This window comes from Nuphar pumila, chromosome 17 (assembly GCF_984573655.1).
Source record: "Nuphar pumila chromosome 17, dmNupPumi1.hap1.1, whole genome shotgun sequence".
In the NCBI taxonomy this organism is placed as follows: domain Eukaryota; kingdom Viridiplantae; phylum Streptophyta; class Magnoliopsida; order Nymphaeales; family Nymphaeaceae; genus Nuphar; species Nuphar pumila.
The window spans coordinates 11,463,112-11,491,077 of record NC_143265.1 but is presented as its reverse complement, the minus strand read 5'-3'; the positions used below and the strand labels follow the sequence as shown (position 1 = coordinate 11,491,077).

The 27,966-nt window shown below is 36.4% G+C and overlaps 1 protein-coding gene across 1 annotated transcript; it reads right to left on the bottom strand.

The window, feature by feature from the left end:
- Nucleotides 1–199: 199 nt before the first annotated feature.
- LOC149811635 (coatomer subunit epsilon-1-like) lies at nucleotides 200–18,727 on the bottom strand. Its single transcript, XM_089992858.1, has 7 exons — nucleotides 18,445–18,727; nucleotides 18,261–18,350; nucleotides 3,155–3,306; nucleotides 2,280–2,415; nucleotides 1,294–1,449; nucleotides 1,099–1,178; nucleotides 200–680 (listed from the first exon to the last, which is right to left on the bottom strand). Exons 1-7 carry the CDS (start codon nucleotides 18,604–18,606, stop codon nucleotides 587–589), a joined length of 870 nt encoding a protein of 289 aa, XP_089848984.1. The 5' UTR covers nucleotides 18,607–18,727; the 3' UTR covers nucleotides 200–586.
- Nucleotides 18,728–27,966: the final 9,239 nt, after the last annotated feature.

Here is a 27,966-nt window from a genome sequence, read left to right as displayed (position 1 = left end):
CATAGGTTGACCTGTTGAAAAGGTTAAATCATATTTACCATGGTTGATCTGTTGAAAATCAATGACTCTCATGTTCATAGAACGATGAAATGCATTCAGATTTTAAAGTATACATACAGACAGAAAGAAATTGGATGATTTCCTGCTTCCAAAGGTTTTGGAAGCTTCTAGTCATTAGGTTTAACCAACCAATGAAGCGTGAGCGAGAAAACAAGATACATTAAAATTCAAGGGCAATAGGTATAAAAACATTGTCACTGATTCTAGGGTTCATAGACAAGAGGCCATGAACCGACCTGTTTGTCATTGCTAAGAGTGACCACAGTGAGTCCCTTGTCATAAAAAACATCCTGTAGAGAAGAAAACTTTACCGTTAAAAGATACATGGCATTCATATTTTATGTTACGATAAGGAGCTCCTTTTTTCATGCCAGAAGCCTGGTCATTAACAAACGGAGGCCAAACAATGATTCAATGAGAATAAAAGATGGGCTAATAGACAATGATTCTCATTTCCTCAACATTGCTGTGCTGCTTCAACCACAATTCGCAGAAGAATGTCATAAAAGGCATCACATAAGCTTCATCATGCTACAGCCTGAAGAGCTCTGTCAAAATTCTCTTCAGCGGCAGATGCACGTTTGATAAGCATATGATCAGGATGCGACATCTTCAGTTGGCTGACAAAACAGAAGGGAAGAGGCAAAATAAAATTAGAAATAGGCTATACCAATCTTTACACAAAAATATAATCACTAGCTAATACAAAGTTGCATATATGCATGGAGACGGTATGTGACGCTATACGAGTTTTTTTTTAAGCTCTTATTGTTTTTTATGACGAGGAACCCCTTCAAGCTTTTACTGTGAAATTAGGCATACCTTCTAATTTCTGTTACATGACTTTTTGTTTCTAATTTAATCATACTTGGTAATTGATCAAATGAGTTTGAATTTGTCATCTCACATCAATGTGGTAAACCAGGCCAGCCAAAGAATTTGCTGAGTCATGTGAAGTTGGCCTAAATCATGCTCTTATATAATTTAACATGAACAAGAATTCATCAAAAAAAAAGAATAACAGCAATTTTTGCTCACGAAAGATAACGTGACGCCGGTTTCCCAAGGTGAAGACTGCATACAACAAGGTTCGCTAGAGTTTCTGCATCATTGGCATCCTGAACCAACCAAAGAACTCTTTCAAGATAAAGGCTTAACATAGATCTAAATGAATTATAGCAGAAACATTGATGACAATAATCAAAAGCGCTGCACAAAAATCTTAAAACAAACCTTGTTCATGGCTTCAAGTAAAAGGGATTCAGCATCACTAAACTGACCCATGTGCATGCAACAGACAGCTTTTCCATTCAAGATCAAGCTGGTCAGTTGGCTCTTTTCCGCAAAATCCTGATAAATAAGATATGCTTCCTGTATCTTCGAACCTCCCTGAATTCAAGAAATACTAATAAATTAAGAAGCTGGCATTCAATGGATTAAGGTGGGACAGTTATCTTCAGAGCATGGAATCAATATACAAGGCCAAACAACCAAATCCAACTTGAATCAGCTCAAGCAAATTCTGCCGAGTCACCCATGTTGAACTGTTCCAATTGAAGTTTTGATTTGCTTTATAGTCTTGATTCAAGATGGTCCAATTTAGTCAGACTTTTAAGTCAATCACTCACACTGTCAGGAACATAAACACCAGTCTCATGAAAACATCAGCAAAGATTCTTGAGGAAAATTTAAAGGAAAACTTGGAAAACTTTTGGGATTTTCAAAAAATAAAAATATACATAAAAAGTTTTGAAATTTACATTTTCATTATTATGTTTATATGTTCATTTGAAATGCATTTACGCTCTGTTTGGGAGATGGAGATGGAGATGGGGAGTTAATAAATGCTACCTACCCCATTTACCCTCATTGATGTTTGGAAGCCAGGTTTTGGGAGATGGGAAAGGCGATGGGAGTGGACAAGAGAGAGGAGATGGGCCTTTTTCAACTACATCCTCATAAGGATGTAGTTGACAACACTTTCATCACATATTTTCTTCTTCACTCACATCACACCCTCTCATCTCCTCTCCAACACCGGCTCCCAAATAGAGCTTTAATTTCCAATGGTTTCTTGGATTTTTCTGTCACTGGAAAAAATCCTTTAAAAGTATGATAAACTTGGAGAAAGAAAGCCTCATCTCAGCAGCACCTCATAGTCTATAACATCTACAACAAACATTAAGTTGTGAAAGAATACAAAAGGTTACAGGGTTTACCACAGCTAAATTTAACCATGCATTAGCAAGTTGCGTGAGCGCGTGATCTTCATCAATCTGTTGCATGAACTTCAACTGCTTCTCAGCATAATCTGACCTGTGCATCTTAAGGTACAACTGAACATTCAAAGCATGCCTGGAATAAAAAACAGATGGTTCAGATTGGATGGACCACAAATGCTTTAGAAAATGGGACTCAGGAAAGCACAACGCTAGAACAAGTTACCATATCAATCACTGCTGTGGATGATTTAACCATAACAGAACTACAACAGCATTAGAAATTAACATCAAAGGCCCTTGGATGAAACCGCTGCTTAGTAGTGACCGTTTTTTTTTTATTAAGCTCAGCAGTGATTAATACACAATCTTAATGGACATATAAGTAATACTTTTAACATTTTAAACCACCTAATTGGAATGATGGCATAGTATTATATGGTCACGAAGGGAAGTTACAGAAAGAGCTCTGCCTAATTTTGTATTAAAGTAAAAGACTGGACAACTTGGACAATGAAGAATTTACAGTTTCATCAATAACCAGAACAAATATGATTGTGGAAATGATGCAGACAGTTACAAGGGAACCAAGGCACATATTTATCAAACCAAAAGCATATCCATCACCATTCTCTAAAATTCAGTTAATGTCAATGGCCACACATGCATATTTCTGAAATTCACGGAGTAATTAGTGATAAGACAATGCAAAATTGAGAATACAGCAGCGAGGCCAGTGTCAAGCTGCATTGAGACAAAAGCAAGAGCCACTTCAGAATTAATGACTAAGATGAATGACAAAAACAATGGAACAATGATCATGATTGACAGAGAAACACAAAAGGTAAAAAAAGAAAAGAGAGAGAGAGACTAACAGATCCATGGTGCCTCCAGAGTTGGTATGTTTCAAGGCCTCATTGTAGTCTTGCTCATGCATGTATATGATTCCAGCAATCAACCGTAGAACAGGATTGTTTCCTATGGCAGGATCACCTAACCACTCCCGAAGGCTTGAAATTGCACTTTCCTAACAAGAGATTGAAACATCGGTTATGAAAAGAGGAAAGAATAGATGCAACCTTAGAAAAATGAGAGATAAGAAATCTAAATATAAAATACAAGGCTCATCTTAATAATTACCAAATACAGCCACATGAAAGGACTGTCCACTCTTAATTCTCATGATTTCATAACCCTCAAGGAATTTCAGCCTTGTAAACTTAGTCAATTTTAAGCAAATACTTATCTCATTTTCTCATGATCTACCCTGGTAATCATTGGAATATTCTCACATCTAGAATTCCTTCATGACATTTGAAGATAGAAATCATGAAACAATGACTCTCCATGCAGTAAATCAAAGAACATCAGCTCCTTTTTCCTTCAGATACTTATTTTGTTTTTGTTCTCCATCAAACACTGTTTATGTTTTCTTTCCTCTTTTCTTATGGTTTACCGGCAATGATCTCATCTACCATCACAAACATCTTTTTTTATTTTCTGTCAAACATAGATTTCTTTATTTTTTGGAAGCCAACAAAGAAAGTATTGTAAGCAGAGTAGCAAAAAAATAATAGGTCACTACGTGAAAAAAAATAAAGGAGATGAAAACACAGAAATCACAGAGCAACCTGTTCACTTCTATCCCAATCTTGTTAGTACCTGATGTCATCACACCATGCAGAGAACTAAAATGAGCATGAATGAGGTCTAAGGAGGAGGATATGTAGTGAAAGTATGAAGTTCCTTTCAGTCATAGATAACACTTCAAACTTGGCTGGCCAAATAAGTCCTCAGTTTTTTTCTTTTTTTGCTTTTTCTTTTCAGCTTTTGGTTTGTCTTGTCAAAGATGTAGCTTTGACCGCTAGGGAAACCAATTAGGCATGTAGCTTTGAGGCCCAAGCACAAATAGCTTTAGAAGGTGTCTCACAACAGCAAGACTTGGTGGAAAATGCAGAAACTTCGTCTCTTCAAAACCACCCTCATAGAGTTGTTGAGACTAATTTCCGAACAAGTACATATAAGCCTGACTTTTCATTATGTTTGTCTCAAATACCATCACCTACCTACATTTATTTTGGAGTTGTGTTTTAATAGGTATTAATGTGATATCTGTTAAAAAATGTAATACCATATGTTATTCTTTTTAGTTTTTTTACTTTAGTTATGTATTCTAGTTAGAAACCAGTTAGGATAGTTTTTTCATTTTTATCTTTGGACATTTCTAGACTCTTTACTTTTTGACCAAAGTCAAAAAGTACAAAGAATTAGAGATTCGTTGCACTCCCAACAGCTCTCTTTAGAGCCGTTGGGAGCCCAACGACTCCCTCTTGAGCTCTTTTTTATGTATTATGAATATGGGTCTGTTCCCCATTGTTAAGTATGCTTTTTGTAAGGGTGTTTTCCCATTGAATAAAGATTACATTTTTATTGCTTTGCATACCCTTTTTTGGGTATATTATATGAACCCTAGTGGTTCTTGTGAGTGTATATTGTTTATGAAACTTCGTGATTCTTGTGAGAGATCTTTTGTGTGTATCATTTGAAGATTCAATTGTTGGTCTCATCTTCTTATATGGTATCAGAGCTCGGTAGTCATCAAGCTATTCTTTCTGGTACATTGGGAAGCGTATTATTCAAAGTTTGATGTTCTTTTCAAGTGCATGTCAAATTATAATCGTGCAAAAGCTTGGAGGAGCACTCGTACTCACTATCCATGGTTGAGTACATATTCTCTCTTCTCTTCTCCTCTACTCTTCTTTTTTCTTCCCTTTGTTATTTCTTTATCCAAATCTTGTAAAATGGATGACAATGATAATGTCACCGTTAAACTTATTAAACTCAATGATTCAAACTATGTTACATGGACTTCAATTATGAAGCACCTTATATGGGTAAAGGAATTGTAGGGATTAGTGGATCAAGTTAATTCTTACAAACATTGAAGGTGAGAAAGAAATAACTCTTACGAAGGTTGTAAAAACTAAAATCATTACCAGTTATGAGAAAAAAGTGGAAAGAATGGAGAACGAGACACATCAAGATTATGTCTTGGCTCATAAGTAGCGTGGATATCAAGAAATGTTCAAGTCTTGCAAAATTTGAACATGCTAATGATACTTGAAACTATATTAAGAGAATGTATTCTCTTAAAGACATTGCACATGTGTGCAATTTACAAAAACTAAGTTTGTAATATAATTCAAGGGAATAAAAGCATTAGAGAATACTATAATAGCTTGTTCGAATTATGGAAAGAGTTGGCGTTCCTTGAATCAAAGTGGCATTGCCCACAAGACATAGAACTCCGCCAAAATCAAATAAATGTGGAGCACTTTTTCCAATTTGTCAATGGACTAAAATCAAAATTTGAATTTACCAAGTCCATTATTCTTAATCGAGAGATGGTTCTCTCAACAGAAGACACAATAGAAGAATTGAACATGGAGGGAAATAAATAGAATCATCAAGAGTGATGATGACTCGGTTCTAGCCGTATCTAGACCGAGAAACCATGTTCGCACATACAAACCTCCAAATTATGGGAGGACAAATGATGAGAAACATGAAAATGAGTTTAAAAAAAAGAAAGTAATTTGTTATTATTGCTGAGAACCGGGACATATGAAAACTTATTGTCCAAAATTGAAGAGAAACTATATGAAAAGAAGGTTGCCTCTGTCGGACCTCCTCAAGAATCAAGTGAATCATCCATCGAAAGCATGTCCTTAACACAACTGGTGAAAGCACTTCAACCATGGCACAAAGGAGCTGGATCCGTCATTCTTCCGTTGACATCTCCGACCTTGGTAAATCTCTTTGGCTCCTTGATTTCAGTGTTTCTTTTCATATGACACCAAACATTGATATGTTATCCGAATGTTATAACTCAAATGGGTCAAATGTTTTAATCGCTGATGGAACATCCTTGAAATCAAAGGAGTAGAAAATTTTGAAAAAGTTTTTCAAAACTCAAAAAGGTTTGCATTCCACAAGTTAGATATATTCCTAAACTCAAACTAAATCTTTTATCTGTTTCTCAATTGTCTGACCATGGATGTAATGTTTCCTTCTCCTCTCGTAGATGTCGAGTGCAAGAACACCAGTCAGGGAAGCTAATTGGGGAAGGCTATAGAGAAGGAAGCTTGTACTACATGAATTTTTTGGAAATCCCTAAAAATACAGTGTGTTGTAATGTTCAGAAAGTTGACTTAGATCTATGATACAAGAGACTTGAACATCCTAGTGTATCAAAGCTTCAGTTTTTTCTAAAGAAGAATTTTTTTTGTAATTTTGAAACATTTACATGTAAAAAAATGTATTCTTGGAAAAATGAAAAGATTACCTTTTCAAGATTAACTCCGCCTGTGTATAACTGTTTAGTTTAGTTATACACTGTCGGTCCCAAGCCCGGATAAAGGAGGAGGGTTGCGGTAGGCCTGTGACAGCCAGTATAAAAACTTAGACATACCCTATGAATATGAACCAATATGAGAATTTCGTTGGGGCGTTCCCTACTGAGCGACGCGCTGTACTCTATAGGCCAGGCGGCAGTGATAAATGGGCAAGGGTTGCTAGGTCGTCACCCGGAAGCGACGCGTCACACCGGCGCCCGGGTGTGGTGTCAAATAGGCAAGGGTTCCCTCACTTTGTTGGACGGGTGGGGGTAAAGAAGTTAGTCCAAGACCATAAAATTAGGTTAGCCACTTGGAACATAGGATCTTTAAGTGGTAAGTTGGTAGAGTTAGTAGATGTTATGTGTAGGAGAAAGATTGATATTTTATGTCTACAGGAGACCAAATGGGTAGGTGAGAAAGCAAAAGTGATAGAACCTTGGGGATATAAGATTTGGTATACAGGAATAAATTGGAATAGGAATGGAGTAGGGATTGTTATGAGTCGTGAGTTTATAGATAATGTAGTTGAGGTCCGTAGGAAGGGTGATAGGATTTTACTTATTAAATTAGTATTAGGTACGAATATTATTAATATTATTAGTTTTTATGCACCTCAAGTAGGTTTAGATGATTCCATTAAGCGTCAATTTTGGGAAGATTTAGATGGAGTAGTACAAGGGATATCTTATGGAGAAAGGCTTTTCATCGGCGGTGACCTTAATGGGCATGTAGGCATTAGTAGGGATGGATTTGAGAGTATCCATGGAGGCTATGGTATAGGAAAAAGAAACGAAAGTGGAGAAAGGATTTTAGATTTTTGTTTGTCCTATGATATGATCTTAGCAAACACTTGGTTTAGGAAGAGGGAGTCTCACCTAGTAACATTTAAAAGTGGGGTTAATACGAGTCAGATAGATTTTTTCCTACTTAGAAAGAGAGATAGGGGTTGTTGCATCGATTGTAAGGTTATACCGAGAGAAAGTGTAGCTACACAACATAGAGTCTTAATTTTAGATCTTAGAATTAGACAATACCGCAAAAGGGATAAACATATGATAGATCCTAGAATTAAGTGGTGGGCACTGAAAGAAGTTAAACAAGGAATGTTTGTAGAGCGGGTAGTTAAGGAAGTTGATTGGTGTCTCGAGGAGGATTCAGAATCTATGTGAAATAAGATAGCGGGTGGCATGAGAAAGGTGGCTAAGGAGGCATTGGGTGAGTCTAAAGGCGGTGCACTGCTAGGTAAGGATACATCGTGGTGGAACGAGGATGTCAAATTAGCTATTAAGGTTAAAAGAGAGTGTTATAGAAATCTAAGTAAAAATCGTGATAATGAGAATTTGGAGAAGTATATGATAGCAAAGAAGGAAGCTAAAAAAGTAGTTCGAAACGCGAGGGATAAGGTATATAAGGAGGTTTATGACAAGTTGGATACCAAAGAGGGCGAGAAGGATATTTATAGGCTTGCAAAGATGAGAGATAGGAAATCGAGGGATCTGGGTATGGTTAGATGTATCAAAGATGAAACGTGAAGGGTTTTAGTCAAAGATGAGGAGATTAAGGAGAGATGGAAAGATTATTTTGATAAGCTATTTAATGAAAGTCATGCTCAGGATCTTGGAGACTTTTCAATTCCTTTTCATAAGATGAATCGTGACTTCATGCGCAAGATTCAAAAGAAAGAAATTGCATAGGCTTTGAAGAAAATGAAATCAAGAAGGGCAGTTGGCCCAGATGGTATACCTATCGAGGCTTGGAAATGCTTGGGAGAGAAAGGTTTAGAATGGTTGACAAATCTTTTTAACAAGATTTGGCGGACAAATAAGATGCCTAATGAGCGGAGGAAGAGTACTTTGGTGCCTCTATATAAGAATAAGGGTGATATACAAGATTGCACAAACTATCATGGTATAAAACTCATGAGTCATACTATGAAACTTTGGGAGAGGGTGATTGAGTCTAGGTTGAGGAAGATTGTCATGATATCGGAGAATCAATTTGGTTTTATGCCTGGAAGATCAACTATGGAAGCTATACATCTTCTTAGACAACTTATTGAGAGAAATAGAGAGAGGAACAAAGATTTGCATATGGTTTTTATTGATTTGGAGAAGGCTTACGATAGAGTACCTAGGGATGTTCTCTGGTGGACAATGATGAAGAAAGGTGTTTCTCTTAAGTACATTAGTATAATTAAAGATATGTATGAAGGAGTAGTAACCAATGTCCGCACTTGTGGAGGGGTGACAACCAATTTTCCTATAACGGTTGGGTTACATCAAGGATCTGCTTTAAGCCCTTTCCTATTTGCTATAGTGATGGATGAGCTTACGAGATCAATTTAAGAAAATGTGCCGTGGTGTATGTTGTTTGCTGATGATATTGTTTTGATTGATGAGTCTAGAGCTGGGGTTAATGCTAAGTTAGAATTATGGAGACAGACATTAGAAGCAAGAGGTTTTAAGTTGAGTAAGAGTAAGACAGAATACATGGAATGTCGATTTAGTAAGCAACGAAGTAGTGATGGGAGTGTAGTGAAGCTTGGTGAGCACGAAATACCGATGGATGATTCTTTCAAATATTTGGGATCTATCATTCAAAAGTATGGAGAAATTGATGGAGATGTAAATCATAGGATAAAGGTTGGGTGGATGAAATGGAAGAGTGCAACTGGAGTGTTGTGCGATCGTAGAATGCCATTGCGGTTGAAGGAAAAGTTTTATAGGACGACTATTAGGCCCGCTTTACTATATAGTACGGAATGTTGGGCTGCCAAGAGACATCATATTCAAAAAATGAGTGTAGCTGAGATGCGTATGCTAAGATGGATGTGTGGAAATACAATAAAAGATAAGATTCGAAACGAGGAGATACGTAAGAAGGTAGGCGTTGCACCCATTGAAAATAAGATGAGAGAGAATCGTTTACGGTGGTTTGGACATATTCGACGGAGGCCTAATGATGCTCCAGTTAGAAGGATGGAGAAATGGGAAAATATATTAGTTAAAAGAGGTCGGGGTAGGCCTAGGAAGACATGGATGGAGGTGATAAGAAAGGATATGAATGCTTTGAACCTCACCGAGGACATGGCATTGGATAGAAATGAATGGAGAAGGATTCATGTGGAAGACCCATAATGATTTTCTTTGTTGGTTCATATCGCCGACCCCAATTGTTTTGGGATGAAGGCGTAGTTGTTGTTGTTGTTGTTGTACCTTTTCAAGAAAGAACCTTTGTCACTTCACGACCACTTAAGTTAATACATTCTGATGTACGGGGACCCGCACCTGTTATTTCAGAAGGCGGCTTTATGTATTATGGAATTCTTTTAAATGATTTCACAAGACATACTTGGATCTATTTTCTTAAACATAAATCTGAAGTTTTCTCACACTTTCAAATATTTTATAATCTAGTTAAAAATCAATTTAAGAATGATATTTTAATTTTTTGCACAGATTCAGGGAGAGAAATTGTCAAAAGAATTTAAAGATTATTTGAATTTATATGGTATTACGCATCAAAAATCATGCCCTTATACCCCTCAACAAAATGGTTTAGCAAAAAGAATCCATAGACATATTATTGAAACAATAAGAACCTTACTTATTACACATCAAGTACCAAAGATTTTTTAGGCTGAAGCCACTTTAATTGCATTTTACCTTATCAACATGCCATCTTCTTCGTTAAACAATATATCTCCTGTTGAAAAACTTTTTAAACAAATCCAAGATTACTCTAAGTTAAAAGTTTTTTGGGTGCAAATGTTTTGTTTTTTCCAACAAAAATGACAAACTCTCCCCACGTGCTATCCCGTGTGCCTTTTTTGGGATATGCAAGTCATCAAAAAGGCTATAGATGTTTTTATCTCAAAACCAAAAAATTGTTATGTATCAAGGAATGTGTCCTTCCTGAAAAAAAAAGTTTTTTTGAAAGTGAGAAATCTAAGAAAATAGATGAATATTCATTTTTGTTGGACTTAGTTCCAAAAATTGATAAAGGTGATATAAATGAGAGTCAAGAAGTGCAACATGACACGACAAATACAAAATCATTTAGTGATCATCCAGATTGTATTCAATACTCTAGGCAAGGTAATTTAGAGAAATCATGTGCTCTTGAAAAATATACTAAAGGACAAGAACAAGTGTCAACCAGAAAGTCATCTAGAGTGTCTAAAGTTCCCAAAAAATTTATGTCATGAGTTTTTTTCACCAAAATATCAAACCTATATTGCTTTAATACACTCCTATGTAGAACCTTCTAGCTATGATGTAGCAAAAGAACAATCCGAATGAGTCAAAGCAATGACAACAAAATTAAAAGATTTAGAAAAAATAAATACTTGGACCTATGTCACATGGGTGCGGGTGCCGGGGTGCGGCACTTTAAAAAAACTTGGGTGCGGGGGTGCGACAAAAATATAAAAAATTATATATATATATATATAGTCCAAAAGTTGAACATAAATGACCCTGGGTGCGTTGACTGCACCCAGGGTCAGGTTGACCGCATCGAGTGCGGGTGCGGCACCTAGTTGAAGAGTCCCTGTGACATAGACTTGAACTATTTAAGATATTCTATTAGGTAAAAAACTTATAGGTTGTCGATGGGTGTATAAAGTTAAAACCAAGAGTGATGGTACTCTTGAAAGATTTAAAGTCCGATTAGTTGCCAAAGATTATTCCCAAGAATATGAAATATACTATGAAGAAACTTTTGCTCCAGTTGCTAGAATGACCACCGTTAGGATCTTGATAGCTCTAGCATCTTCAAAGAAATGACATATATATCAAATGAATGTTAAAAATGCATTTCTTAATGAAAATCTAGCTGAAAAAAGTATATATGAAACCACCACCTGGCATCAATATTCCAAAAAGAAAGACTCTTCAATTAAATAAGGTTTTATATGAGCTTAAACAAGCCCCAAAAGCTTAGTATGATAAATTTAGTCAAGTTATGCTTGATTTTGGTTTTCAATCTTGTCTTACTGACACAACTTTGTTGGTTAAGAATTCTAATGCAGGTATTACCATTCTTTTCTCTATGTAGATGACATGATCATCACTGAAAGTGATAAGCAGGGAGTTGACAACATTAAAAAATTTCTCAAAATATATTTTGAAATGAGTGATTTGGGTTTATTAAAATTCTTTCTTGGTATAAAAGTTGCTTATTTTTTTAGAGGCTATTTGCTAATTCAATCTAAATTTGCCCTGGATATTGTTGACAAGTCTAATATCTCAGACGAAAAACAGGTTGACACTCCCGAAGCTATAAACATCAAAATGAAGATTGATGATGGAGAACCACTTGAAAATTCAATACCTTACAGACAACTTGTCGGGGCACAGTCTTATCTTTCTATTACAAGACCCGACATTGCGCATGTCGTCCACACAGCAAGTCAATTTCAGCATGCTCCTACCATTGTTCATATGGGAACTATTTTATGCATTATTAGATATATTAAAACTTCTATTTTTAGAGGATTCTTTTTATCTGTTTCTTCCTTCTTAGATTTAACTGGTTATACTGATGCAGATTGAAGAGGTGATCCCAATGATCAACACTAATTATTGGTTTTTGTGTATTTTTAAGTGAGTCATTGATTTCATGGAGATGCAAGAAGCAACAAAAAAGTCTAACTCTCGTCAACTGAAGTCGAGTACAGGGCAATGGCTACAACTACTATGTAAGTAGTCTGGCTAAAGCGCTTGCTTCATGACATGGGTGTTGGAAGTATAGGAGCATCAAGACTATGCAGCGACAACAAAAGTTCGATTTATATCGCCAGCAACCAAAAAATCCACAAACGCATCAAGCATATTGAAATGGATTGTCACTACATGCAAGAGGAATTTTTACATGACACCATTGATCTTTCATATGTTTCCTCAAAATATCAACTGACAGATTTTTTTTACCAAACCTCTCACTGCTCCTCGATTTCACTTTCTCTTGAACAAACTTTCGGTTATTCAACTGTAAGTTTGAGAGAGAGTGTTAAAAAATATAATATCATAATATATGTCACATGAGTGCGGGTGTGAGGGTGTGGCACTTTCAAAAACCTTGGGTGTGGGGGCGCGGCAGGGGCAAAAATGTAAAATATATATATATAGAAGGGGGTCCGGGGGTTCATTTTTGCCATACACTACGTTCATTTTTCGATTTGAAAAGGTAATTTACGTATAAGCATTTAAGGCTTGATAAATTTATGGTTAGTGGCCTCAGTTTTGAAATATTTAAGGTTAATATTACCTTTTTAAAAAACATGTCATATAACTGCTTGAGTTACTTTTATCCATTGAAATTACTCATTTAAACTTAAGCTGTAGCGAGATGACATAAAGAAAGTGAACGGTTAAAAATGTGATTTTCGAAAGTTAACCTGATTTGAGTGATATAAAAAGTAACTCAATCAGCCATTTAAACAAATTCTGAAAAAGTCAACCAATTATCTCAAATATTTTGAGAACTGAGATGGTCAATTGTAAAATTTTCATATGTTAAACGTCTATATGTAAAGTGCTCCGTTTTAGGAACAGCAACACATAAATCCAAAAGAAGAAAAAAGGGAAGGTCGGGTAAATGTAATAACCGAAATTTTTGGATATATAGTAATTTTGGGGGTTTTCTATGTTTTTGCTCGTTTCAGCATGATTACATGATTAGGTAAGCAAAAAAAGGGTGGTGGAATAAGTCGTCGCTATTGCTGACCCGTCCATCGGAAACGAGATCCGACGGTGGATTATGGGGAAGAGAAAGCACAATCAGAGCGAATCCTGACCGTCAGTGTGGGAGTGCAGAAGCACACCCAATATTCAATCTCAACCGTCGGTTTGAATCTCACAGTATCCAGATCAGGAGAAGACCCATAACGGGCATGGGCCGCCTATAAATACAAGCCAAGTATTTTTTCCCCACTTCTTCATCCGTCTTTGCGCAAGGAGATTCATTTTGGGAGAGAGAAGACTCGTCTTTGAGGTACGGCTTCTTCACTCTCTCTCTCTCTCGTTGTCTTTACTTGTGTCATTGATTGTTTTCTGTTCTTTTGGATGGAGGGGTCGATCGGGGTTTTTCTTGCGTTCGTGTTCGCGCTTGCGCGTTGTCTTCACTTGTTTTATCGGTTGTTTTCTCTTCTTTTGGATGGAGGGGTTGATCAGGGTTTTTTCTTGAATAGGGGGGCAGTGCCCCCCCCCCCCCCCCCGCACCCCAAGAATTTTTTTTAAATTTCGCAGCCCATTTCATATGGCAATTTTTTTTTAAATCCAAAAAATGGACCGAAATGACCTTGGGTGCGGTCAACCGCACCCAGGGTCGGGTTGGCCGCACCCGCGTCGAGTCGCGTCGACGCGGGTGCGGCACCCTGCTAGCCGAATCCCTGTGACTTAGATCATAATGTAATACCATATGTAATTCTTTTTAGTTTTTTTACTTTAGTTATGTATTCTAGTTAGAAACTAGTTAGGATAGTTTTTTCATTTTTATTTTTGGACATTTCTAGACTCTTTACTTTTTAACCAAAGTCAAAAAGTACAAAGTACTAGAGAGTCGTTGGACTCCCAACGGCTCTATTTAGAGTCGTTGGGAGCCCAGCGACTCCCTCTTGAGCTCCTCTTTATGTATTATAAATATGGGGTTGTTCCTCATTATTAAGTATGCTTTTTGTAAGGGTGTTTTCCCATTGAATAAAGATTACATTTTTTATTGCTTTGCATACCTTTTTTGGGTATATTATATGAACCCTAGTGATTCTTGTGAGTGTATATTGTTTATGAACCTTCATGGTTCTTGTGAGAGATCTTTTGTGTGTATCATTTGAAGATTCGATTGTTGGTCTCATTTGCTTACAATATCACTCTCACATTAATGGTCTTTTGTAAGGTTCCATTATGTGTTCAAGTAGTGAAGCCATTAAAGGGATAAAGTAGTATCTGCATGTGAAACGTTGCATTAGATCTTTTGCCTCTATCATTCACTTTTCTACTAGGTATTAGACTATTATCAGTGTTGTACGTATCGTTACTTTTTGAAAATACAATGTATCGCAATACAAGTGTGTATCATACGATACAGTTGTGGCACACTTAAAAAAGACCTAAAACTTACTTTTTAAGTTTTGGGTTTTAAAGATCAATTGAAGGTCGACTTCTCTATTTGTCTAGAGGTTGTTAGAAGGAAACTCACACACCCTAGAAGTTGTAAGATCGATTTGAGGGTTGATTCGTGCATAAAAGAGAGAGTGTTTGCGATTTTCTCAAGAATATATTTTCACCATTTTTTCACTCAAGGAAGTAGGTTAAGTTAAAAAATTCTTATTTTTTGCTTCTTATTGAGTTTTTTTGGGAAATATGGCATCAGAGGATTCAACATGGTAATGGGGCACTAAACTAATGAGTGAAAACCGATTAAAAATCAAGTGCAACTATTGCTTAAATTATTTTTCGAGTGATATCTCTCGGTTGAAGCATCATTTAGTCGGAACACATCATAATGTGTATGCATGCACGACAAGAAAATTGACAGATGTCGTGAAATGACAATGCCAACAATTACTTGATAATCTAAGAGGAAAAAGCAAGGTTGTCAAACTAGGAAGCGAAAGCTAGAATCGATACAGAAAGCGAAAGTGAGAAGCAATGCATTTTAAAATGTATAGAAAATAGGAAGCAAGAAATTAAAAAAATATATAAGAATTGAATGGGAATCAAGATGGAACACAAATAAAAACTAAAACAAAAGTGACTTCTTAAATTTCATGATTTTTTAGTGTAAGAATTAAATTTTTAACAAAATCTAAAAATGATAATTGCCAATTTAGAGAAAGCGCATGGAAGTGAGTGAGAAGCATGAGAGGAAACATACAAAAACATGAAAAGTAGAGTGAGAAAATATATAAAAAGAATAGATGAAGCGTGTGGAAAGCATAGGAGAAGTGTGGAAGAATCAAGATTTTCATCAAGTTTCGGAAGCAAAGAGTATTGTGCTTCCGAAGCAAGTTTTCGAAAAGCGAACTTCCTAGCTATCTAAGAAGCTTCTAGAAAATCTGAGAAAAAGACAAAAAAGAGAGATGAATGAGACATAAATGGAGTATGTGGATTGTGGAGCCCTGAGAAGATGAGCTACCTACTTCTGATCCTACAACCCCTAGCATAGGATCAAAAGTACGAAGTTCTATAGCAAATAGAAAAGGCATGATTGGTATTAGTAGTAGTGTTGTCGCGGGCACAAAAAGAAGAGAAAAAATAAGAAGAGAGAGTTTTTCGAGAGGAGGTAAAGCTAGAGGCTCTATTAGGAGTTTTTTCCCTCCTAAGACTATCCTTGGGGCACAACCCAACATTTGTACTGCTATGACTCCTCAACATTTAGTTGGGCAAACGAATGTCGTGGTTGAAAAATGGTTCTATGATGTTGCATTCCTTTTAATATGATAAATTCTTTTCATTTTCAGGCTATGGCTGATATCATAACTAATATCGGGCCTAGATACAAGATGCCTTCATATCATGCTTTAAGAGAAAAATATTTAGATACTAATGTAAAAGAATTGAAGGAATATTGTGATGAGATGAGGAACTCATGGAGAGAAACTGGGTATAGCAACATGGCAGATGGGTGGACAAACAGAAAGTCATGGACCTTGATAAATTTTTTTATCTATTGCCCCAAAAAAACTATGTTTTTGAAGTCAATTGATCTATTTGATATACCCAACACAACATATGGACTGCTTAGAGTTTTTTATCAGGTTATGGAAGATGTTAAACCTCAAAATATTGTGCAATTTATTAATAATGCAGCAAATTATAGGGCAGCAGAAAAAGAATTGGCAAAAAAAATTTGATCATTTTTTTGGACCCCGTGTGTTGCCCATTGCATAGACCTCATACTTGAGGACATCGATAGTATAGATGAGATAAAACAAACAAATGAATGCTGCCAAGAAATTACTAAATTGATTTATAAGCATGCATGGGGTTTTAAGCCTAACGAGAAAGTACACTGGTGGTGCTAAGTTGATTTGTAGTACAATTACTAGATTTGCTATGATTTTTTTTACAGTGCAAAGTCTAGTAAAGAATAGAGTTGCATTAAAAATATGTTTTCATCATGTGAATGGAATGCATATCCTCATGACGATGCATTCAAGAATTAACCCAAGCTCGTTTTAGTATATGCTCATCTCCCCATGGCGATGTGAATCAATATTTGGGGCCAGATTATGTCAGGTCCAGATCCAGCAAGCAATAAGGCTAGATTCAAAAAAAAAATTGACATGACCAGTTTTTTTTCTTGTTCTCCGTTTCTAGGGGCACAAATTATTTAAAAAAAAAGAAAAGAAAAAGAAAACCTTATCCTTCAATACTCACCACTAAACCAGAAAATCCACTCAAGATTTTCCCTTCGATCTCTGTGTGGGAGGCAAAAATAAGACTGACAGTCATGTAAGAAACACAATAAGGGACTTGAGGCTAGGCAATAGAGGAGTATAAGAGAGGAAGGTATTTCGGTAAAATACCAAGCCCTAATGGATAACTGGATATACACCTAATAGAGAAAGGAGGATGTCTGATGGTGTGTTTGACTGGGACTTCTATTGCTGCAGCCATACTGCTAGTACTCTTCATCCTTTTCTTCTGTTTACTTTCTTGGATCAGTATAGATCTAAAGATTGGCTCCTTTCTTGAAGTCTGATAATATTGACTTTCCTAGAAAGTGAATTACCTTCTTTCTTTCGAAGCATGCCTGTAGGGAGCAGGAAATTGAATTCCTACTTCACTTATGACTACCTAATGCTACGCAGGGACCTACTCCTAATTTTGTTCTTATACAAAGTCACCATAGTAATATTCTAATAGCTCGACTGCCACCTCTTTTCATGGTCATACCTTAAATAATGAACATCATTTCCTTGATAGGTGCAATAACAGCATTATTAGGACATAGGAGCTACCTTTGCTCTTGATCAAAGAGATATTAAGAGAAGTTTTCGTATTCCACGATGTCTCAATTGGGCATATCCACAATCGCAACTTTCTCCACACATTGTCTCTGAAATCTTGCAAATACATACGAAATCTAACACACATTGCCAACAACAATCCACTGAGACACTTTTGAAGATGAAGACAGCTTACTAGTAGACACTACCACAAACAGACGCCAGTACTGAGGGTTCATTCACCATTAACAGAAAAATGAAAATTCATGCCTACCGATCAGGCGTTCAGGAAAAATGATAGAATGATGCAAGGAAACGCAGTAAAATCCTTGGAAAAACTAAAATTATTCTCTACAACATTGAGAAACGCAACGAATCGAGCTGGCAGAAACTAACAGATTGTACCAGTCCGCTTCAGGTCAATCCTAAGACAATAACCTAATCCAGCACGATCGTAATTTCCTACAAACTGTAACAATACACCGAAAAAAAAAGAAAAAAAAAATCCGGCAATTCAGATAAAAAAAATTCACGAGAGATCGAAAGAAACCCTAGATCGCGAACCGATCGGAAAAAGAAAAAACAAACAAACAAACCTCTACGAAAGAAGCACAAATGGATCTAATATACCTTGTGTTGTGGCCCCGACAGATAGAGAGCCAAGAGCTTCACCGCTTGAAGCGCCGTGGGCGCCGACTCGTCGATCTCGTCGATCACCAACTTCACATCGAAATCCAACCCAAACAAAAATCAAAGAAAGAAAGAAAAAGGAAGAAAAGATCGTTAAAAAAAAAGTAACCAAAAGTGGGTGTACCCTAAGTTTGGCCTGGGCAATGTAAGATCTGTAAACAAAGCAGTCCCTCTCGAGGGATTCCTCAGGGGAGAGCCCGCGGATGTCGCTGTCGTTGATGGCGGCCTGGTACGCCCCAAGGTAGAAGCTATTCCTCACGGTGAACAGGTTGTCCGGCGTCGCCATCTCTCTCTCGCTCGCTGCTCAACGGCGTCGATTTCTCTCTCTCTCTCTCTCTCTCTCTCTCTCTCTCTCTCTCTCTCTCTCTCTCTCTCTCTCCACTTTGGGCAGAATTGCAGCAGCAAGCAAACCCAAATAGGCCCCAAGGGAGGTTGGCGTAATGGGGTGGGGGCCTTGGCTGCTAGACGAGCAGTCAAGGTTCGATTCTTATCGGCGTCGCTTTTCTGCGCAAGCCAACACGTAGTCTTAACTATCTGGCTCATTAAACAAACAAAGGCGATAATCAAACCTATGGCCTCTGTTGTATTCATACTTGTATAAACAGTTGATCTGCCTGTGACACGAACTTCCACTGTTCGTACTCAGCTCACTTAGACTTAGGAGCCACTCATAACTAGGCTCGCTGAGCTCATTTGACGAGTTCCAACAAGTTTCACATGAACCAAACCTAGCCGAGCGACCTGCTACAATGTTCATTCACCGGCCCTAAGCCTAGGCATAAAGCGTGAACGGAAACACACACACACACAGTCAAAGAGCAGAGGGTGCAACCAGATTGGATACATGCTGATTCATTCCTACTCAGAATCAGAATCCGAATTATTTGCACTACTAGATTTTAATCGAATGTGGATCCACACAAGATTGAATTTAGATCTAAAATACGTATCCGGCAAACGGCGACCAAAACCAACAATTTTTAGATCACATTCGATTCCAATCCGGCCATAAATTCGCTTCAAAACATTGATTCAAATCTAAATGTTCGAACCCGAATACATGTAGAGAAACTGAGATAACAAAAAATATGCGGAAGCAATATAAGATCTAACAAAGGCACAATCAAATCACAACACAAGGGTTTACGTGGTTCGGTCAACACGGCCTACATCCACGGGGCACGAAGAGAATAATCCACTATAATGAAAATAGAGAGTACAATGTAGAGAGTACAACGTCCAATAGTTTGCCCAAAGCTAAAGATAATAACAACAAAGAAATCACATGAAGAAATGAATACAAGATTATCTCTCGGGTGCACAACCCGAGTCAAAACCCACACTACAACCAACACCTCTCTCTGAGGATCAATGTGTGGTGATGAACCTTCTTCCTTCCTTTTCTTCTTTGTACTCTCTCTCTCTTCTTCTCTCTCTGCACACTGCACACAGTCACTCTACCCTTCTCCCCCAGCACACAGCCTCTGCACCCCTATTTATAGATGACATAGAGTCTTCTAGATATGAACCTTCTAAAAGTGAGCCTTCTAGACTCATTCCAGAAACTGAAGGGGTTTTAACCCTTCAACTTCCTGCATTAATGGGAGTTAGGTGGCTATTCCACTTCCCCACATCATTAATGAGGGGGATAGGGCTGACTCTTCAACTTCTCTTGCATTAATGAGAAGTGGGTGGCTATTCCACTTCTCCACACCATTAATGAGGGATAAGGCTGGACCCAACAATACAATCCTACATTTTTAGATATGATCTTAGTGTCCAATTCGAGGATTACAGATCCAATAAAAACTGATCAACAAAAGGAAAAAACTGACCGTTCGATGGTATGCAAGTTGCATCACATGACTGTTCAGCTCAATAGCCGGTGCAAATGGTTCTAATGTGATACTCATTTTTGTTCTTTTGGAGATATTTTTATACCATGTTAAGTTATATAAAATGAAAAATAAGAAAGAGTCATTGTCGTTTTATACCACGTTAAGGTTGAAAGAAAGGAAAACGGTAATAGGAAATGTCTTGCGAAATAAAAACCAAAAAATGAGGTTTTTCAGGTGCATGTGAAATGGAAAACCGGAAACAAAATGAAAAACTAACCGGAAACGATTGGAAAACATATAACAACAAGAAAAACACTTACCAAATATGGGAAATATGTATCCCAAAAAACGGGAATGCTTGGGAAACATGTGAGAATCATATGAAAAACATGTGGAAAACATGCTTTCCATAGTATAGGAAACTTGTTTGCCATAAATTTTTTTGGCGTTTTCCACACGTTTCAGAAACGGGTTCTTGAGAAATGTGTTTCCCATTCTCCTATAGCATTTTCAATAACCCTATTCTAGTACATAAGTATGTGCCCTCTCGATCAAGTGAGGTCCATAACAAAGGAGACCTGCATGGTCCACGTTCAATATCATCAAATATGGATGGATTTCTTCAATTTTATTTTAAAATTATCAGAATGTGGACATTTTTTGTGTAGCACCACTGCAGTCCAAGCATTAGGGGCATGCCATTTTGGGTGTGTCATGTGTGTTTCTATAATGACTCGAACCGGGGCCTCTTGAACTCGGGTTTGTGGATGTTAATTTTTAAAAAAAAATACCAAAATAACCTCGAAAACTATTTCAGATTTTTTTTTATATAACAAGGTTCATTCATCCATCATTGATATTAACCATCCAGGTTTAACGAAAGTAAAATATTCAAATTACATGTCCCAAAATAAAGTGCATAAACAAAAGCAAAGTACTTTCAACACTTCAAAGTCCACCAATAGCCTGTCCACGAGTCACGTCCTCTTGTATGTTGTTGCTCCTGAACCGCCAAGTTAAAGTGAGTCTAAAACTCAGTAAGTTCTCATTTACAAATAAGACATGACCATTACAACTATAGTGAACTCTAAGCTCTTATTTTTTAGTTTAGTTCTCTAACAAAGCACATATGTTGTTTATAAATTTTATCCCTCTTTATCATTTTCTTTAACTTCCTAAAACCTTTTCTTATCTCTAGAGAAGACATATTTCAATATCACACTCTACACTAATCAACTACTCTGAAAATAGCCTCCTGGAGTGTAGCAATCCATGTGGACAACTCGAGAGTCTATGATATTGGTCCTACTATGAACTACTGTTTGTGATCTCACAGGAGTCACAAGGCACTGCAGTGAAAGAGGACATGTTATTAGCTAGCCGAAGAGTCAGACTAGAGAGCTATACCTACTCTCCAAGGTTTGTGGTTCATGCTACATTCAGGTCTACCTAGAGTCTCAATTGTTGTGTGAAACATAATCCCTATGATGTATTAAACAACTCATTGATTTTTCACATGAACTACCTTGAATTCACTATTTTCTCCAAAACTTAGCCAAGTTTCTCAAGCTCTTCCTAGGGTTTTGATATTCATCAAAAGATCTCAACCTGCTCCATTATGGTTTGGTCCTACTGGATCCAAATATGATAACTGGATCCAAATCTGACTCGGTCTCGTTTTGTTCTAATAGGATCCAAACTCAGTCTGATCTGACTTGGTCTTATTGGATCCAATTTATAGTAAGAAATCGAGACGCTCTTTGTCTCAATTTTGTTCATAACTATGTATATAAATAAATAAATAAATAAATAAATATATATATATATATATATATTGTAACACCTGTGAATTTTGTTTTAACTTTTAAATTCTAGCAAAATTCAAGTTAAAATCAAGTTAAATTTAGGCAAAAATTAAGAGTTTAAATTAAACTAAGACTCTAGTTAGGTCTGTTGTGAGTTGTAGATCTCGTATGAGATCATATTTGGTGATTTCGGTTATGGGTTGGTTCAAAAAATATAATTTTTAAAATTAACCGACCTCTATTTTGGATTTTCCAACTTGGATAAAGTTCAGAATTTGGTTGTTTAAAATTGATTGAACTATATTTTGGATTTAACCCTATTAGGTTAGATATAATCTATGATATTTGAATCTAATTAGGGATGTATTGGATTAGATATAACTTATGATTTTTAGATTCAATCTCGTTGGATTGGACTCATAGGGTAGAACGCTCTAAACAATAATGCTATTGTTTCGACAAAAATTCTAGTTGATCAGTGACTCACTTATTAAATCAAAATCAACCTTGATATTTCTCATTTTGAGAGCATTGAAATTGACTATCTACATGCCCAAATTGGTGTTGATTTGAGCATTTTATCATCGACCAAAGTTCATGCTTAATTGTAGGTCAAAAATTAACATTTTTGGGTATCGACTAAATTTTTTTGTCGATCCACGTGCGTACAATTAAATCTAAGACCACCACAATGATCTACATTTTGAGGGTTATCAAATCGACTATTTAAACATTGAATTTTGTTGAGTCTTTGGGTCTAAAGGCCTCTTAGAAGCTTATCATATCACTGGAGCTCAAGCCAAGGTAAGAAGTTTTCACATTTCTTCAGTAGCTTAATCAATTTTAAAATTTAATAAGTTATGACTCATAATTTATTTTTTTATTTTGTTAATAAAAAAGATTAATAAATATTAATCTCTTATATTAGAGATAAGACATTTGCCTAAGCCTATTTATAAATAGAGGTCATCTTGAGAAGGGATAATAAGGTTAGTTCTCTCTCCCAATTGAAGTGTATATCTTTATCTCTTCTTTTTCACATTTTTTTCTTTCTCCCAACCTTAGAGGTGGTCCAAACTTCCATTAGAGACCTACAACTACCTTGGTGAAGGTCTAATCCAGCTCGGGTTGATGTGCAAGTCAAGGAAAAGGCGATGATGTCGTTGCCAGAAGTGCATTTTCAGTAGAGAACCTCTATTTTTATGATGTTCGATTTCGGGATGCATTAGCATACCCTCTTTTTTATCCAAAGCTTGGATTTACATATAATTTAGGACTAGAACATCCATGGCAATTTGATCTATATGAAAAAGATTTTTGAAAACCCAAAATGATGTTTTGGAAGATCAATTTTGAGAAAATGATTTGGAAAATACTAGATTCAAAACTCTTAAAAGCAAAAATCATGCGAGTAGATAGATTTGTATTTCATTAGACGGTTTAACATGTATAATGAATGTAGAAGTATATTTTTTAGTGTTTTTTCATAGATCTTGATGTTGTACATATGTTTCTTGCATAGATCTTGGTTAAAAATATGCAAAAATCATTTTGAAGAAGGTTTTTACCAAAAATGTTTTAGGTATTTGATGTTTTATGATAAAGAAAGCTAATCTGATCATATATGGTAGATTAAGATATGTATAACATGATTAAATAACATTTATTGCATAAATAATCTATGATTCCATGTTATTTTTATATCTCTTATGATTCTTGCATAGATAAAATTGTATTTGAGATTTTCCATAAAGGTTTTGTGATTTCTGAATTATGGATGTTAATGTTTTAGTAAGATGAGTATAAATATGATCAAATACGTGTTGTATATATGATTTGAGCATCAAAAATTGTGATTATATGAATTTCACCATGATTCTTATTCTTGCTTAATAGATCTTGCATTAGTTTAAACCATGGTTATTTTGTCCTCGTTTTTTTTAATCAGTTTCAGAAACAAACTTGATATTTCTATAAAAATTAATAAATAAAAATAAAAATACTAAAGTAATCTACACATCTAGTGCTTGAATTTAGAATCTTGTTTCATTCCTTTTGGTTAAGTTTTGAGGTCGAACCATCCATTGCAACAGAACATAGGTTTTCTGCCCTGTCAGCAGGATTGTTCTGACTAAAGATTTTAAAAGCTTTAAAACTCTAATCAAAACTGATCAAAATAAATTATGAAAAATCTGGGTGAAAGGTAACATGTATAAAAAGTTTATGTAAAAAGAATTTTGTCAAAATATTTTTCTGTAAATCTTGAGAAATTCCTCAAACCGAAATAAATTTTTGTAATTGACATGATCTATCTGATATTTTTTCTTAACAGGGCCCAGTTCTGAAATTTCTTGATTTTATCACAACTAATTTTGTAATTTTGTTTCTTTGACTGTGTTTCTAAGATTATGGGGCAATGCCAATAAAATTTGGAGAGTTAAATTTGGTTCCTTTGATTTTTTATGGGTTTTCCAAAATAGGGTTAAACAGGGATCTAAACTGCATAGTATGACATGTGTTGATGTCGGGTTGTATTTTACTTTATGCAGTATGTTTGTTTATGCTTAAATGAGATATTGAACTGATATGCATGTTAACTGAATGTATTTTATTATTGATTGAATTGGGTATGCATAAATATCAATGATTAGTCTACTTTTAATGCATAATGATTGTATTATTGTATTGATTTTATGGTAGAGACTAATTAAAATCATGCATAGAGTGTCATGAATATTATTGCATATAAACCCTGAATGTGGTTGCATATTTATATTGGCATGATTAACAAGAGTGTTAATTAAGAAATCAAAATAAAATTAATTCTCTTGGGGCTTAGTGAGAGAGTAAGCATGGTACTGATAGTTCTGTGGGATATTGGCTTAGCATGAAAGGTTGTTTTTGTCCCCCATCCACAGGACCAATAACCGAGAAAACTGCCATGATTTATCCGTGGTATGGTAGGTAAGACTCATGAAAAAAATATGATATATCAGGATTGCAGGAGTTGAGAACTCTCTCTCTAAAATTATATTCTCTCTCTGAAGTATGCACAGTTGGGGGTGTCATGCAAATTAATAAGACACAATTGTTTGAAAATACAAACTTGGGCAGTACCTCTATCTGGGAGAGTCTGTGTTGTACCCACAGACAGATATTAGCAAGTTAAACAAGATTGTGAATTGCATATACATAGAATGCCCATAATGTTTAACCCAAAGAAAAATATTGTTTTCGCTGTTTAAAAAAAAAGTTTTCTCTGAAATTTAAGGGTTAAAATTTTATGGCGTTATATATATATATATATATATTACTTAAACTATAAATTGTCTGAAACTCACCCAAATTGAGTTGGTCTCGGTGTAGACTCATCTGACCTGGTTTGGTTGCACCCAGGTCAGGGTTCTTGCTGACTCTGTCTGGTCAAACTCAGACTGAGTTAGTCCTAAGCTCAAGAATCGAGACAAAACTACTCTATCTCATCCGTTCTACTGACTAGACTCGATCTGGGTTACACTCAAACTGAGTCGATCTATGCAACTACCTTGTATCTCTTATGACCAGACTCGGTCTAGGCGAACCCAGACCGAGTCAGTCGGTTTAGCCAGACAAAGCTTACTGTCTCATCTCCCTCTTGACCTGACTCGATTTGGGTGATCTCGGACCGAGTTGGTCCTACAAACATATTGTGACAGAGAGCTTTCGCTCTCTATCACGTTATCCACAGACCTGACTCGGTCCTGATCAAATTGAGTCGGCCTGATCCTTAACCATATAGGTTGGTCATGCCCTCATCAAATCCAGTCTCGATCTGGTGTGGACAAAGACAAAGGGCTAACACTCTCTGTCTCACTCCGCAGGTGACCAGACTCAGTCTGGGTGAATCCAGACCGAGTCGGTCCATTCCATAAATCAATATAGCATGAGCAACATGACTCTCTGTCTCGCATTGCACATGCAACTTGGCTTGGTCTGGGTGAAGCCCAGACCGAGTCAGTCTACTCTTTGAGCTGAGACAAAGAGACTGAGCTCTTTGTCTCGTCTGACAGCGTCCAAACTCGGTCTGCAATTGCTAACTGAGATAGGGAGCTTAAAGGCTCTTTTTCGACCTAACTCAGTTTGGGCTTGATTTGGGTCGTGATAGAGAGCACAAAGGCTCTCTATCTTGAAAAAACATGACTGAACTCGGTCTGAGCTATCCCAGACTGAGTCGGTTCTTTCTTATTTCAACAATGTTGGCAACCCTTGTAGTTGCCAGCCTTAGCATTGTAAAGACCGTTGCCGGCAACCACTGTGGTTTTTGATGTCGTCTTTTTCACCACCTAAACAAAAAGGGAAGCATATAAGGGGGATTGACTTACTTCTTGGCCGGATCACGCTCAAACATATGTGATCTCTCTCCCTCTACTCTCCTCCTCCTTATCCCTCTTTCTCTACAACCCTCTTTCTCAGCTTCCTTTCTCTCTCTCTCAATCTCTCACTCGATCCCCCTTATGGAAATGAAAAAATGAGAGAGCTTGTGGGCCCTCTTATAAGGCCCACAAGAATGTGAGGGGTCACCCCTTCCCCACCACTACCCATATTCAATGTGAGAATCGTTCCTCTATGAGGAACGATTTCTCACTGTAATTTCCCTACTCTCTCACTTCTTATCATCATGGGAGAGTGGGCCAGTTATGGTGGTTTACAATTCTAACCTCCTAAAAAGAAGATTCGTTTCAAATCTTACCTAAAAACAAATATGAAAACTGCGCACAGATGTCTGCCTCACACTCTCAGGTAGCTTCATTTTTATTATGATGCTTCTGTCTGACTAAAACCATCGGGGTGACTTTCTTCCTTAGTCTATGTTCTTTAAATTTTAAAATCTTGATTGGTTCCTCGGTAATACTTAGGTCTTCATGAATTTTCAATACTGATTCAACTATATCTAATATGTGTGAGAGATTTGACACATATTTTCCTAACATTGATACATGAAACACATTGTGCATTCTTGATAATGATGGAGGTAATGCCAGTTTATAGGCAGTAGGGCTTATTCTCTGTAATATCTCAAAGGGTCCAATGTACCTTGGACTCAATTTTTCTTTATTTCCAAACCTTATTACTCCATTGAAAGGTGATACTTTCAAGAAAACATGATCACCTTGTTCAAATACCAACTCTCATCTCCTTTGATTTGTGTAACTTTTCTGACAACTCTAAGTTGTTAGCAGTTTCTTACGAATAAAGAGACACATCAATTGTTCAAAGGAACAAGTTGTGTTGTAAGTGAGAAAATATGCAGATTTTGTCAACCTATCTACAATAACCCAAATTGCATTTAATCTCTCATTGGTCTTTGAGAATCGAGTGATAAAATTCATTGTGATATCCATTTATTTTCATACTAGAATGGGCAGTTATTGCAACAATCCTCCTGGTCTCTGATGCTTGGTCTTTACTTGTTGACACACTAAGCATCTGCTGACAAACTCAACAACATCCTTTTTTATTCCATTCCACTAGAAAAATTTTCTCAAATCTATGTATATTCTTATACTATCAGGGTGAATAGAATACTTGGAATGATGTGCATATTCAAGTAGCAATTTCCTAAGTCTCTGATCCTTAAGAATGCATGCACAATTTCATAGGCTTAAATTTCCTTGATCGTTCACCTTAAAGTCTAAAACTTCACCCTTAGAGATTCTCTCTCACAACTTTTCCAACTCTGGATCTAAGAGTTGCTTCTCTTTAATTTGTTCCCACAACTCTGATCTTAAAGTGGTTTGCACGAACAATATCTGACCTGGAAGGCATTAAGCTTTCGCTTTCTGGTGAACTACCAAGGAAAATAAATCACATCCTGCAAGTCCTGACTTTGTGCTAAGGGCATCAACCACCACATTCGTTTTTCCTGGATGATACTTTAGTTCGAAGTCATAGTCTTTCAAGAACTCAAGTCGTCTCTGCTGTCTTAAATTCAAATCCTTCTATAAAAATAAATACTTTAAGCTT